General features: G+C 44.9%; 2 protein-coding genes across 4 annotated transcripts in view; both read right to left on the reverse strand.

The window, feature by feature from the left end:
- The window catches only part of clec14a (C-type lectin domain containing 14A), a 28,837-nt gene extending 26,871 nt beyond the window's left edge, over positions 1 to 1,966 (reverse strand). The window contains exon 1 of one of the 2 annotated variants that reach the window (XM_061906007.1): positions 1,828 to 1,966. The gene's annotated coding sequence lies outside the window, so the exon portion shown is untranslated. The remainder of the gene's footprint in view (positions 1 to 1,827) is intronic. The other variant, XM_061906008.1, reaches the window with a different exon arrangement.
- sec23a (Sec23 homolog A, coat complex II component) overlaps positions 1,887 to 15,677 on the reverse strand; it is a 31,641-nt gene continuing 17,850 nt past the window's right edge. For both annotated transcript variants that reach the window (XM_061906002.1, XM_061906003.1), the window contains exons 19-20: positions 3,193 to 3,261; positions 1,887 to 3,126 (exon numbers count right to left, since the gene is read on the reverse strand). In XM_061906002.1, the coding sequence (XP_061761986.1) occupies positions 3,037 to 3,126; positions 3,193 to 3,261 (159 nt within the window). In that variant the 3' untranslated portion in view covers positions 1,887 to 3,036. The remainder of the gene's footprint in view (positions 3,127 to 3,192; positions 3,262 to 15,677) is intronic.

The raw sequence follows: 15,677 nt of genomic DNA on the forward strand, positions 1-15,677 counted from the left end.
AATATGGGTTGAAAAAGATTTGCAAATCACAGTATTCCGTTTTTATTTACAACACAATTTCCCAACTCACATTGAAACGGGGTTTGTACATATATATACATAAAAGTATTTACTTTGCAGTAGAAGATAATATATATGTATATAAAAGTACATACCTTGCAGTAGTAGTATACAGGTGGTGGTCATATTATTAGAATATCATGAAAAAGTTGATTTATTTCATTAATTCCATTTAAAAAGTCAAACTTGTAGAATGTATACATTTTTCCAAACAGACTGATACATTTCAAGTGTTTTTTGCCAAAAAGGAGATGATTATAGCTGACAACCAATGAAAACCCTAAATTCAACATCTCAGAAAATTTGAATATGGTGAAAAGGTCAGATATTGAAGACACCTGGTGCCACACTGTAATTAGCTAACTAACTCAAAACACCTGGAAAAGCCTTTAAATGGTCTCTCGTTTTGATTCTGTATGACACACAATCATTGGGAAGACTGCTGACTTGACAACTGTCCAAAAGATGACCATTGATACTTTTAAGAAGGGCAAGACACAAAAGGTCATTGCCAAAGAGGTTGGATGTTCCCAGAGCTCTGTGTCCAAGCACATTAATAGAGAGGCGAAGGGAAGACAAAGATGTGGTAGAAAAAAGTGTACAAGCAAGAGGGATAACCGCGCCCTGGAGAGGATTGTCAAACAAAACCGATTGCAGCTGGAGTCAGTGCTTCAAGAACCACCACGCACCGACGTATGCAAGATATGGGCTTCAGCTGTCGCATTCCTTGTGTAAAGCCACGTCAAAAGCGTCTCGCCTGGGCTCAAGACAAAAAAGACTGGACTGCTACTGAGTGGTCCAAAGTTATGTTTTCAGATGAAAGTAAATGTTGTATCTCCTTTGGAACTCAAGGTCCCAGATTCTGGAGGAAGACAGGAGAGGCACAGAATCCACGTTGCCTGAAGTCCAGTGTCAAATTTTGACAATCGGTAATGGTCTGGGGTCCCATGTCATCTGCTGGTGTTGGTCCACTGTGTTTCCTGAGGTCTAGGGTCAATGCAGCAGTCTACCAGGAAGTTTTAGAACACTTTATGCTACTTAACGCGGACCAATTTTATAGAGGTGAAGATTTCATTTTCCAACATGACTTGGCACCTGCACACAGTGCCAAATCTACCAGTACCTGGTTTAAGGAACATGGTATCCCTGTTCTTAATTGGCCTGAAAACTCACTTGACCTTAACCCCATAGAAAACCTATGGGGTATTGTGAAGCGGAAGATGCGAGATGCCAGACCCAACAATGCTGAAGAGCTGAAGGCCACTATTAAAGCAACCTGGGCTCTCATAACACCTGAGGAGTGCAACAGACTGGTCGACTCCATGCCACGCCGTATTGGTGCAGCAATTCAGGCAAAAGGAGCTGCAACTAAGTATTGATTGCCGTACATGCTGAAACTTTCCATGTTCATACTTTTCAGTTGGCCCACATTTCTAAAAAATAATTTTTGGTACTAGTCGTAACTAATATTCTAATTTTCTGAGATACTGAATTTGGGATTTTCAGTAATTGTCAGTACTAATCATCAAAATTAAAAAAAATAAACATTTCAAATATATCACTATGTGTGTAATGAATTGATATAATATGTAAGTTTCACGTTCTGAATAGAATTACTGAAATAAATCAACTTTTTCATGATATTCTAATATGAACAGCACCTGTATATATACAGTACATATATATATATATATATATATATATATATATATATACGTATATAAAAGTACATACCTTGCGTAGAAATATGTATTTAAAAGTACATACCTTGCAGTAGCAGCAGATGTAAAAGAGTGTGGTGTGCGGTGACAGAGCAGGACAGGAAGTGTGTTGTGGTCATTTATTTAGTCACATGACTTCCGCCTTTCCTTCCGCTACCATGTTTTCTTTCCAAGTGGACTCTTGAAAGTAGTAAGAATACAATTTGTACATTTGTTGTTGTTGACATGTCATGTGTGTCATAAACGCACACAGAGGATGAATACTGATAGGACGTGTGTGTGGGTGTGTGTGTCAGACACATTCTACGCATTGTACACACACACACACACACACACACACACACACACACACACACACACACACACACACGCGCGCTGGTTGGCATGGAGACCCAGACGCTTCCTGTTTCCTGCAGGAAGTGTTTAGAAAATGACAGGAAGTGAGAAGGTTGTGGGAGTGATATTGTGCTGTTGTCATAGTTACGACATACATGCTTTTTATTTAGAGGGTCCCTTCCGAATCTTTGTCTTATCTACGAACCACACTTTGTCTGGTCACATGACTGTACCGTTTGCATGGCAACCCTCAGGGAAGCCTGATGTCACCATTGCAACACGGGCAGAGACAAAAGTTTGACAAGGAAAGATGAGATGAAAAGAAGATGGCCGTCAGTGGGGGATGGTTCACGTGTGACTAGCAGATGGATGGATGAAGGTGGCAGCTTCTTTAGGTGGTCCATGAACACCTGCAGGCTTACATCCTCATCCATCCATGGATGAAGGGGGCAGCTTCTTTAGGTGGTCCATGAACACCTGCGGGATGTCATCATCATCCATGGATGAATAAAGGTGGCAGCTTCTTCAGGTGGTCCATGAACACCTGCAGGATGTCATCATCATCCATAGATGGATGAAGGGGGCAGCTTCTTCAGGTGGTCCATGAACACCTGCAGGATGTCATCATCATCCATGGATGGATGAAGGTGGCAGCTTCTTCAGGTGGTCCATGAACACCTGCAGGATGTCATCATCATCCATTGATGGATGAAGGGGGCAGCTTCTTCAGGTGGTCCATGAACACCTGCAGGATATCATCATCATCCATGGATGGATGAAGGTGGCAGCTTCTTCAGGTGGTCCATGAACACCTGCAGGATGTCATCATCATCCATAGATGGATGAAGGGGGAAGCTTCTTCAGGTGGTCCATAAACACTTGCAGGATGACATCATCATCCATGTATGGATGGAGGTGGTCAGGCGGCGCTGGACACAGCCAGCTTCTTCAGGTGGTCCATGAACACCTGCAGGCTGACATCATCCGTCAGGATGGCAGATCCTGCCTCCTGAAGAAAAGATGAGTCTCAGCAGAGGCTCAAAGGTGAAATCAAGTGCATGCTCCGCCCACTCACCTGGCCACCCCACGCATACATGTTGTTGTGTGTCTGTGACGGATTCACCTTGGATAGCAGGAAGCGAGCCTGAAAACATCATCATCATTACGACTATGTTTATCATCATCATCATCATCATCATGATCTTTATTATCACCATCATCATTATTATGATGATCTTTATTCTCACCATCGTCATTATCCATCCATCCATTTTCTACCGCTCATCCCTTTTGGGGTCATTATGATGATCTTTATTATCACCATCATCATTATTATGATTTTAATAATCAAAATCATCATTATGGTGCTCTTTATGAACACATCATCTTTATGATGATCTTTATTACCGCCATTATCATCATTATGATAATCCTTATCACCATCATCATTATTATGATGATCTTTTTTATCACATCATTATTATTATGATGATATTTATTATCACATCATTATTATTGTAATTATCTTTATTGTCATACCATCATTATGATGATCTTTATTAAACACATCATTATAATGATGATGATTTTTATTATCACCATCATCATCCATCCATCCATCCAATTCATCATCTTCCGCTTATCCGAGGTCGGGTCGCGGGGGCAGCAGCCTAAGCAGGGAAGCCCAGACTTCCCTCTCTCCAGTCACTTCGTCTAGCTCTTCCCGGGGGATCCCGAGGTGTTCCCAGGCCAGCCAGGAGACATAGTCTTCCCTCCTACCAGCTGGACGTGCCCTAAACACCTCCCTAGGGAGGCGTTCGGGTGGCATCCTGACCAGATGCCCGAACCACCTCTGACACTGATCATACAGGGAGCGGACTGCCACAATTAGACAGTCCGGTACCCCATACTCTCTGAGTAGGACTTCCCGAGGGACACGGTCGAATGCCTTCTCCAAGTCCACAAAGCACATGTAGACTGGTTGGGCAAACTCCCATGCACCCTCAAGAAGCCTGCGGAGAGTATAGAGCTGGTCCACAGTTCCATGACCAGGACGAAAACCACACTGTTCCTCCTGAATCCGAAGTTCGACTATCCGGCGTAGCCTCCTCTCCAGTACACCTGAATAAACCTTACCGGGAAGGCTGAGGAGTGTGATCCCACGATAGTTGGAACAGCGGCCGTGCCAGAAACCTGAGGGTTGCAGGTTCGCTTCCCACCTATGGACATCAAAGTAGCTGCCGTTGTGTCCTTGGGCAGGACACTTCACCCTTCGCCCCCGGTGCCGCTCACACCGGTGAATGAATGATGAATGAATGATTGGTGGTGGTCGGATGGGCCGTAGGCGCAAACTGGCAGCCACGCTTCCGTCAGTCTACCCCAGGGCAGTTGTGGCTACTGATGTAGCTTACCACCACCAGGTGTGAATGAATGATGGGTTCCCACTTCTTTGTGAGCGCTTTGAGTATATAACAATAGAAAAGCGCGATATAAATCTAATCCATTATTATTATTATTTATTATTATGATCTTTATTACCACCTTCATCATTATGATCTTTATTATTACCATCATCATTATGGTGATCTTTATTATCACCATCATTATTATGATGATCTTTATTATCACCATCATTATTATGATGATCTTTATTATCACCATCATCTTTATTATGATTAACTTTATTATTACCATCATTATCATTATGATGATCTTTATCATCACATCATCATCATGATGATCTTTATTATCACCATCATTATGATTATCTTTATTATCACCAGTGTTTGTGTTTGTACAAACAGGGTGTGTGTGATGCGTCAGTGCAGTAGCACTGCCTAGAAGTGCTTGTAGTTAGCGCATGTTGCATGCTGCTTCTACCTGCTACTGTCTGCTTTCAGCTACTGCCAGCTACTCTTTTCACCCTTACGGCGGGTGAAAAGAGGAGCCGAGCGCGTAAGCCTCCTCTTGCCGGTACACGGCCTCCCCACCACCAAGACTCCTACAGTGCCTCCTTGCGGCCACACACGGTAACTGGGACTTCACGGTCTCAGGCTAAACTGTAGGGGATCTCGGAGCAGCAGTGGGCCCCAGAGGCGAGGTGTGCAGGCCCACCGGTGTGTGGACACGCCCTGGCATCCACCAACCGCTGCTCCATCTATGGGTTAAATAGTTGTCATTCCCCCCCATCCCCACCCGCTGCCTTGTGGTACCTTTGGGAGAAGGAAAGGCTACGGAAGAAAACCCAGACAGAAAATCGGGAGCGGAGCCCCTGAGGCGACTGAGTGTCATTGCTGACCCTCCGTCGGCAGCTCCTGCAGCCAAGCTGATGCCAAATGTATTGCCTTGCTTTCCTCTGGGCCACGTCGACACGGCCGACAGGGGGATCTTGATGTCTGGGCACCTCAAGATCTCCATACTTTTCTGCCCAGGCTTGCGCCACGGAGAGGTCACTCCAGCCTCCCCCCAAAAGGGAGGAAACAACACGGAAGCTGGCAGTCTTAAGTTTCACCCGATTGGCGCCAGCTTCGACGGTGGGAGGAATCATTGACTAATGATTGGCTACCGCCCGCCTCAAGCCGGGCAGCCCCCGGTCAATTAGGTGCCAACTCGCCAAAGCCGGCATCATCCTGGCGGGGAAAAGGGTAAAGCACGACTAGCAAACGTCAACAATTGCACCAAAGATGATCAGAAAAAAAGCAAAAACTGTTAGAAAGAAAACGAAGATACCAGCTCTTCGAGTATCTAGCTGGAATGTCAGAACAATGCGCACAGGGCTCTTGGACAGCCTTGATCTCATTGGCGACTCGCGCAAGACCGCTATCATTGACCGTGAGCTCCACCGACTCAATGTCGACATTGCTGCGCTCCAAGAGAGACGTCTTGCTGACTTTGGTTCTCTGAAGGAAAAGCACTGTACTTTCTTCTGGCAGGGAAAGAGTGCAGAGGAATCTCGGGAATAAGGTGTGGGATTTGCAGTGAATAACACTCTGCTTCCCATGATGGACCCACCGACAGGAGGGTCTGAGCGGATCCTTGTAATCCGCCTTTCTACCAGCAGCGGACCAGCAAACCTGTTGTGTGCTTATGCCCCGACCCTCTACTCACCACTAGAACAAAAGACAAGTTCTACTAGGAGCTCGACGCGGCTGTCAACACCATCCCGAAAAATGAGCATCTGCTACTTCTGGGAGACTTCAATGCCAGGGTAGGTGCTGACCTCAAATCCTGGCCAGACTGCCTTGATCACTTTGGAGTGGGGTAGTATGAACGAAAATAGACAACGTCTGCTAGAGCTGTGCTGCTACCACAAGCTCTGCATCACAAACACCTTCTTCCAGACTAAGCCTCTGCACCGGGTATCCTGGAGACACCCCAGATCTAAACATTGGCCCCAGCTCGACCTCATCATCACGAGGCGAGAGGCCCTTAACGGCGTGCTTCTCACAAGGACGTTTCACAGTGCTGACTGCGACACGGACCATTCACTAGTCCTCAGCAAGGTCAAGCTTCGACCAAAACCGATCTATCACACCAAGCAGAAGGCCCGTCCACGCATCAATGCCAGCCATTATACCAACACTGCTGTCACACAACGCTTCCTCACCTCCCTTGACCAAGCACTCTGTGGAGCATCAATCAGGCACAGTGCTGTGGACAAATGGAATTGCTTGCATGATACCATCTACGACCAAGCCATTGCAACATATGGGAAGAGAACGAGAAGAAATGCAGACTGGTTTGAGGCTAGTGCTGCTGTGATGGAGCCATTTATAGAGGCAAAGCGTATCGCTTTCCTCAAGCACAAGGGAAACCCCTCACAGAGGAACATTGACGCTTTGAGACGGGCCAGGAGCGAAGCCCAGCGAATGGCACGTAGCTGTGCCAACAACTACTGGCTCGAGCTCTCCTCAAACATACAAAGGGCCTCAGACACGGGAGATATCAAGGGCATGTATGAAAGGAAGACACAGCACCACTGAAAGCCAAGACTGGTGAAGTGATCACTGACCGCAACAAGCAGATGGAAAGATGGGCCGAACACTATACGGAGTTATATGCAACTGAGAGCATTGTGTCAGAGGCGGGTCTGAATGGAGTTGCCAACCTGCCTGTTATGATGGAGCTCGACAAGGAACCCACGCAGGAAGAGCTCAGCAAAGCTATTGATAACCTTTCATGCGGCAAGGCCCCAGGTGCTGACGGGATAACACCTGATGTCATAAAACTTAAAACCTTCGTTACTGACGCACGTTCACAATCTCCTCTGCCTCTGTTGGAAGGATGGAGCCGTCCCCCAGGATCTGCGTGACTCCAAGATTGTCACACTGTATAAGAACAAGGGAGACCGTAGTGACTGTAATAATTACCGCGGCATCTCCCTGCTTAACATCGTGGGGAAAGTCTTTGCTCGTGTCGCCCTTGCTAGACTCCACCTCCTTGCAGAACGTGTCTACCCTGAGTCACAATGTGGCTTCAGTGCAGCAAGATCCACAGTGGACATGATTTTCACCCTTCGGCAGCTGCAGGAGAAGTGCCTGGAACAGAGGAGACCCTTATATCTCGCCTTTGTCGATCTCACTAAAGCATTCGACTTTGTCAGCAGAGATGGTCTTTTCAAGCTGCTTGCAAAGATTGGCAGCCCCCCAAAACTCCTCGCCGTCATAAGATCATTCCACGAAAACAGACAGGGTTCCGTTGGTTGGGAAGGAGGAACATCAGAGGCCTTTCCAATCCGCAGCGTCGTATAACAGGGCTGCGTTCTTGCGCCAACCCTCTTTGGAATTTTCTTCTCCCTCGTTCTGTCTACTGCTTTCGGCACATCTTCTGAAGGTGTCCTCCTACACACGAGAGCTGATGGGAAACATTTCAACCTTGCCCGTTTCCGTTTCAAGACCAAGGTGACCAGTGTCCTCCTGAGGGAAATGCTTTTTGCTGATGATGCAGCTCTAGCATCCCACACCGAGTCCGGGCTACAGAGGCTGATGGACAGGCTTTCATCTGTCTGTAAAGAATTTGGTCTCACCATCAATCTAAAGAAGACCAATGTCATGGGCCAAGATGCTGAAACTCCACTCTCCATCTCCGTCGACAATCAGACTCTGGAATGTGTCAACGCCTTTTCATACCTTGGATCCGCAATCTCCAGTGACTTGTCACTTGACACAGAACGTTACATCCGGCTTGCGAGAGCCGCCACAATGATGGCCAGGCTGTTCAAAAGAGTATGGTCGAACAACCAGCTATCCACGCGCACTAAACTCCGGGTCTACCAAGCCTGCGTCATTAGCACACTGATGTATGACAGCGAGGCCTGGACCACCTACACCAGACATGAGAAACAGCTAAACAGCTTCCCCCTGCGCTGTCTTCGCCGCATCCTGGGAATCTCATGGCAGGACAAAGTTCCCAAGATGGAAGTCCTACAACGTGCTCACTCCACCAGCCTGTTCACCATGCTCAGCCAACGCCGCCTGAGATGGCTTGGCCATGTCCACAGGATGGACCCCAGCCGGCTCCCCAGAGCTGTCCTGTACGGCGAATTGTCAACAGGCTCCAGACCCCTTGGTCGCCCCCGACTGCAATTCAAGGACGTGTGCAAACGTGACATGAAACTGGCAGACATCGACCACAACAACTGGGAGGAAGCTGCAAAAGACCGCAACGTTTGGAGGCAGACTGTTGCCACAGGAACCCGCCATGCCGAGGAGAAGCATATCTCCCTGTTGCAGGCGAGGAGACTAAAGCGGAAACTGCGTGACGCGGGACCTCCTCCTGTGTCAGAACCCTCCCCATACGTCTGCGCCAACTGCACCAGAGATTGTCACTCCAGAGTGGGGCTGTACAGCCACAGCCGCCGCTGCAAGAAAGAATGAACTCCCCCAGGCGCAACCCATCGTCACTACTGACGGAGGGATGCCTATGATTAGCACCATCATCATGATGATCTTTATCATCACCATCATCATCATCATTTTAATCATCATAATATTCATTATTATCAATCATTCTACAAATTCCGTTTTCATATGAGTTGGGAAATTGTGTTAGATGTAAATATAAACGGAATACAATGATTTGCAAATCATTTTCAACCCATATTCAGTTGAATATGCTACAAAGACAACATATTTGATGATCGAACTGATGAACATTTTTTTTTTTTTGCAAATAATCAGTAACTTTAGAATTTGACGCCAGCAACACGTGACAAAGAAGTTGGGAAAGGTGGCAATAAATACTGATAAAGTTGAGGAATTCTCATCAAACACTTATTTGGAACATCCCACAGGTGTCCAGGCTAACTGGGAACCGGTGGGTGCCATGATTGGGTATAAAAGCAGCTTCCGTGAAATGCTCAGTCTTTCACAAGAAAGGATGGGACGAAGGTCACCACTTTGTGAACAAATACGTGAGCAACTTGTCAAACAGTTTAAGAACAAAATTTGTCAATGTTCTATTGCAAGGAATTTAGGAATTTCATCATCTACGGTCCGTAATACCATCAAAAGGTTCAGAGAATCTGGAGAAATCACTGACCATAAGCAATGATATAACGGACCTTCGTTCCCTCAGGCGGTACTGCATCAAAAAGCGACATCAGTGTGTAAAGGATATCACCACATGGGCTCAGGAACACTTCAGAAAACCACTGTCAGTAACTACAGTTTGTCGCTACATCTGTAAGTGCAAGTTAAAACTACTATGCAAAGCCAAAGCCATTTATCAACGACACCCAGAAACGCCGCGGGCTTGGCTGGGCCCGAGCTCATCTAAGATGGACTGATGCAAAGTGGAAAAGTGTTCTGTGGTCTGACGAGTCCACATTTCAAATTGTTTTTTGGAAACGAACGTCGTGTCCTCCGGACCAAAGATGAAAAGAACCATCAGGACTGTTCTAGGTGCAAAGTTGAAAAGACAGCATCTCTGATGGTATTGCGGGTGTATTAGTGCCCAGGGCATGGGTAACTTACACATCTGTGAAAGCACCATTAATGCTGAAAGGTACATACAGGTTTTGGAGCAACATATGTTGCCATCCAAGCAACGTTATCATGGACGCTCTTGCTTATTTCAGCAAGACAATACCAAGTCACTTGTTACAACAGCGTGGCTTCATAGTAAAAGAGTGCGGGTACTAGACTGGCCTGCCTGTAGTCCAGACTTGTCTCCCATTGAAAATGTGTGGCACATTATGAAGCCTAAAATACCACAACGGAGACCCCGGACTGTTGAACAGCTTATGCTGTACATAAAACAAGAATGGGAAAGAATTCCACCTGAAAAGCTTAAAAAATGTGTCTCATCAGTTCCCAAAGGTTTATTGAGAGTTGTTAAAAGAAAAGGTGATGTAACACAGTGGTGAACATGCCCTTTCCCAACTACTTTGGCACATGTTGCAGCCATGAAATTCTAAGTTAATTAGTATTTGCAAAAAAAAAGAAAGAGTATGAGTTTGAACATCAAATATCTTGGCTTTTTAGTGCATTCAATTGAATATGGGTTGAAAAGGATTTGCAAATCATTGTATTCTGTTTATATTTACACAACTTCATACATAACACAATTTCCCAACTCATATGGAAAAGGAGTTTGTATTCATCATTATCATAATCATAATGATGGTCTTTATTATCACTATATTTTAATCATCATCATTATATTCATCATTATTATCATCATAATCATCAACATAAACAACATCACAATCATATTCATCATCATTATGATGATCTATATTATCATCATCATCATGATCTATATCATCAGCATCATAATAATGACGATCTTTATTATCATCATCAGCATTATTGTGATGATGATCTTTATTATCACAATCATCATTATGAAGATCTTTATAATCACCATCATTATTATGATGATATTTATCATCACCATCATAATCATTATATTCATTATCATCAATCAATATATTCATCATTATCATAATCATGATGATGGTCTTTATTATCAGCACCACCATCGATTTAACCATCATTATATTCATCATCATCAATCATTATAATCATCATCATCATTATAATGAACACTGTCACAATGAACATTACAATAATCATCATCATTATATTCAGCATTATTATCGTCATAATCATTATCATCGTCATTATAATCATCAATATAAACATCATCACAATCATCCATCCATCCATCCATCCATCATCTTCCGCTTATCCGAGGTCGGGTCGCGGGGGCAACAGCCTAAGCAGGGAAACCCAGACTTCCCTCTCCCCAGCCACTTCGTCTAGCTCTTCCCGGGGGATCCCGAGGCGTTCCCAGGCCAGCCGGGAGACATAGTCTTCCCAACGTGTCCTGGGTCTTCCCCGTGGCCTCCTACCCGGTTGGACGTGCCCTAAACACCTCCCTAGGGAGGCGTTCGGGTGGCATCCTGACCAGATGCCCGAACAACCTCATCTGGCTCCTCTCGATGTGAAGGAGCAGCGGCTTTACTTTGAGTTCCTCCTGGATGGCAGAGCTTCTCACCCTATCTCTAAGGGAGAGCCCCGCCACACGGCGGAGGAAACTCATTTCGGCCGCTTGTACCCGTGATCTTATCCTTTCTGTCATGACCCAAAGCTCATGACCATAGGTGAGGATGGGAACGTAGATCGACCGGTAAATTGAGAGCTTTGCCTTCCGGCTCAGCTCCTTCTTCACCACAACGGATCGGTACAACGTCCGCATTACTGAAGACGCCGCACCGATCCGCCTGTCGATCTCATGATCCACTCTTCCCTCACTCGTGAACAAGACTCCTAGGTACTTGAACTCCTCCACTTGGGGCAGGGTCTCCTCCCCAACCCGGAGATGACATTCCACCCTTTTCCGGGCGAGAACCATGGACTCGGACTTGGAGGTGCTGATTCTCATTCCGGTCGCTTCACACTCGGCTGCGAACCGATCCAGCGAGAGCTGAAGATCCCGGTCAGATGAAGCCATCAGGACCACATCATCTGCAAAAAGCAGAGACCTAATCCTGCGGTTACCAAACCGGAACCCCTCAACGCCTTGACTGCGCCTAGAAATTCTGTCCATAAAAGTTATGAACAGAATCGGTGACAAAGGGCAGCCTTGGCGGAGTCCAACCCTCACAGGAAATGTGTTCGACTTACTGCCGGCAATGCGTACCAAGCTCTGTCACTGATCGTACAGGGAACGGACCGCCACAATAAGACAGTCCGATACCCCATACTCTCTGAGCACTCCCCACAGGAATTCCCGAGGGACACGGTCGAATGCCTTCTCCAAGTCCACAAGGCACATGTAGACTGGTTGGGCAAACTCCCATGCACCCTCAAGAACCCTGCCGAGAGTATAGAGCTGGTCCACAGTTCCACGACCAGGACGAAAACCACACTGTTCCTCCTGAATCTGAGGTTCGAATATCCGGCGTAGCCTCCTCTCCAGTACACCTGAATATACCTTACCGGGAAGGCTGAGGAGTGTGATCCCACGATAGTGGGAACACACCCTCTGGTCCCCCTTCTTAAAGAGAGGAACCACCACCCCGGTCTGCCAATCTAGAGGTACCGCCCCCAATGTCCACGCGATGCTGCAAAGTCTTGTCAACCAAGACAGCCCCACAGCATCCAGAGCCTTAAGGAACTCCGGGCGGATCTCGTCCACCCCTGGGAATCATATTCATCATCAATATGATGATCTTTATTTTCATTATCATTATGATCTTTATCATCAGCATCATCGTGATGATCTTCATTATCACTATCATTACTATTATGATGATGATCATCATCACTAAGATGATCTTTGTTATCACATTTCATTATTATGAGGATCTTTATTATCCTCATCCTTATAATGATGATGATCTTTATTAACGCCATCATCATTATGATGATCTTCATTATCACCATCATCATTATGATTATCTTCATCATCATCATTATGAAGCTCTTTATTATCACCATCATTATTATGATGATCTTTAATATCATCATCATTATTATGATGATTTTTACTAACACCATCATCATTATGATGATCTTAATTATCACCATCATCATTATTATGATGATCTTTATCATTATCATTAAGATCATCTTTATTGTAACCATCATTATTATGAAGATCTTTATAATCACCATCATTATGATGATCTTCATTATCACCATTATCATCATTATGATGATCTTTATCATCATTAAGATGATTTTATTATCACCATCATTTTTATGATGATCTTTGTTATCACCATCATCATTATTATGATGATGTTCATTATCACCATCCTCATTATTATGATGATCTTCATTATCACCATTATCATCATTATGATGATCTTTATAATCACCATTATGATGATGATCTTTATTATCATCATTATTATTATTGACGGTAGGCGTTGTGTTCCTGGGGTTAAAGGCCTCACCTTTTCTCCTCCAAACATATTGCTGGGCATTGTGGCAAAACAGCTCCATTTTCGTTTCATCTGACCACAGAACTTTCCTCCAGAAGGTCTTACAGTGGGGCAAAAAAGTATTTAGTCAGCCACCGGTTGTGCAAGTTCTCCCACTTACAGTATAATGATGACAGAGGTCTGTAATTTTCATCATAGGTACACTTCAACTGCGAGAGACAGAATGTGAAAAAAACCATCCAGGAATTCACATTGTAGGAATTTTAAATAATTTATTTGTAAATTATGCTGGAAAAAAAGTATTTGGTAACTTCAAACAAGGAAGATCTCTGGCTCTCACAGACCTGTAAGTTCTTATTTAAGAAGCTCTTCTGTCCTCCATTCGTTACCTGTATTAATGGCACATGTTTGAACTGGTTATCTGTATAAAAGACACCTGTCCATAGACTCAAACAGTCAGACTCCAAACTCCACTATGGCCAAGACCAAAGAGCTGTCGAAGGACACCAGGAAAAGAATTGTAGACCTGCACCAGACTGGGAAGAGTGTATCTACAATAGGCAAGCAGCTTGGTGTGAAAAAAATCAACTGTGGGAGCAATTATCAGAAAATGGAAGAAATACAAGACCACTGATAAGCTCCCTCGATCTGGGGCTCCACGCAAGATCTCATCCCGTGGGGTCAAAATGATCATGAGAATGGTGAGCAAAAATCCCAGAACCACACGGGGGGACCCGGTGGATGACCTGCAGAGATCTGGGACCAAAGTAACAAAGGTCACCATCAGTAACACACTACGCCGACATGGAATCAAATCCTGCAGTGCCAGACGTGTCCCCCTGCTTAAGCCAGTGCATGTCCAGGCCCGTATGAAGTTTGCCAGAGAGCACATGGATGATACAGCAGAGGATTGGGAGAATGTCATCTGGTCGGATGAAACCAAAATATAACTTTTTGGTATAAACTCAACTCGTCAGGTTTGGAGGAAGAAGAATACTGAGTTGCATCCCAAGAACACAATACCTACTGTGAAGCATGGGGGTGGAAACATCATGCTTTGGGGCTGTTTTTCTGCTAATGTATCGTGAGATTTTGAGCCAAAACCTCCTTCCATCAGTGAGAGCTTTGAAGATGAAACGTAGCTTGTCTTCCAGCATGACAATGATCCCAAACACACCGCCCGGGCAACGAAGGAGTGGCTCCGTAAGAAGCATTTGAAAGTCCTAGACTGGCCTAGCCAGTCTCCAGACCGCAACCCCATAGAAAATCTATGGAGGGAGTTGAAAGTCCGTGTTGCTCGGCGACAGCCCCAAAACATCACTGCTCTCAAGAAGATCTGCATAGAGGAATGGGCCAAAATACCAGCTACTGTGTGTGCAAACCTGGTAAAGACTTATAGTAATCGTTTGACCTCTGTTATTGCCAACAAAGGTTGTATCACAAAGTAATGAGTTGAATTTTTGTTATTGACCAAATACTTATTTTCACCATAATTTACAAATAAATGATTTAAAATTCCTACAATGTGAATTCCTGGATGGTTTTTTTCACATTCTGTCTCTCACAGTTGAAGTGTACCTATGATAAAAATTACAGACCTCTGTCATAATTTTAAGTGGGAGAACTTGCACAATCGGTGGCTGACTAGATACTTTTTGCCCCACTGGATATTTGGCCATGTGATGTCAGATGAAACAAAAATGGAGCTGTTTGGCTACAATACCCAGCAATATGTTTGGAGGAGTAAAGGATCCCAGGAACACCAATCCTGCCATCAAGAATGGTGGTGGTAGTATTATGCTCTGGGCCTGTTTTGCTGCAAATGGAACTGGTGCTTTAAATGGGACAATGAAAAAAGGAGGATTACCTCCAATTTCTTCAGGACAACCTAAAATCATCAGCCCGGATATTGGATCTTGGGCGCAGTTGGGGGTTCCAACAGGACAGTGACCCCAAACACATGTCAAAAGTGGTAAAGGAATGGCTAAATCAGTCTAGAATGAAGGTTTTAGAATGGCATTCCCAAAGTCCTGACTTAAAACATGTGGAAAATGCTGAAGAAACAAGTCCATGTCAGAATACCAAACACATTTAACTGAACTGCACCAATTTTGTCAAGAGGATTTGGTCAAAAGTTCAAGCAGAAGCTTGTGGATGGCAACCAA

The sequence above is a fragment of the Nerophis ophidion genome, linkage group LG07, assembly GCF_033978795.1.
Source record: "Nerophis ophidion isolate RoL-2023_Sa linkage group LG07, RoL_Noph_v1.0, whole genome shotgun sequence".
In the NCBI taxonomy this organism is placed as follows: Eukaryota; Metazoa; Chordata; class Actinopteri; order Syngnathiformes; family Syngnathidae; genus Nerophis; species Nerophis ophidion.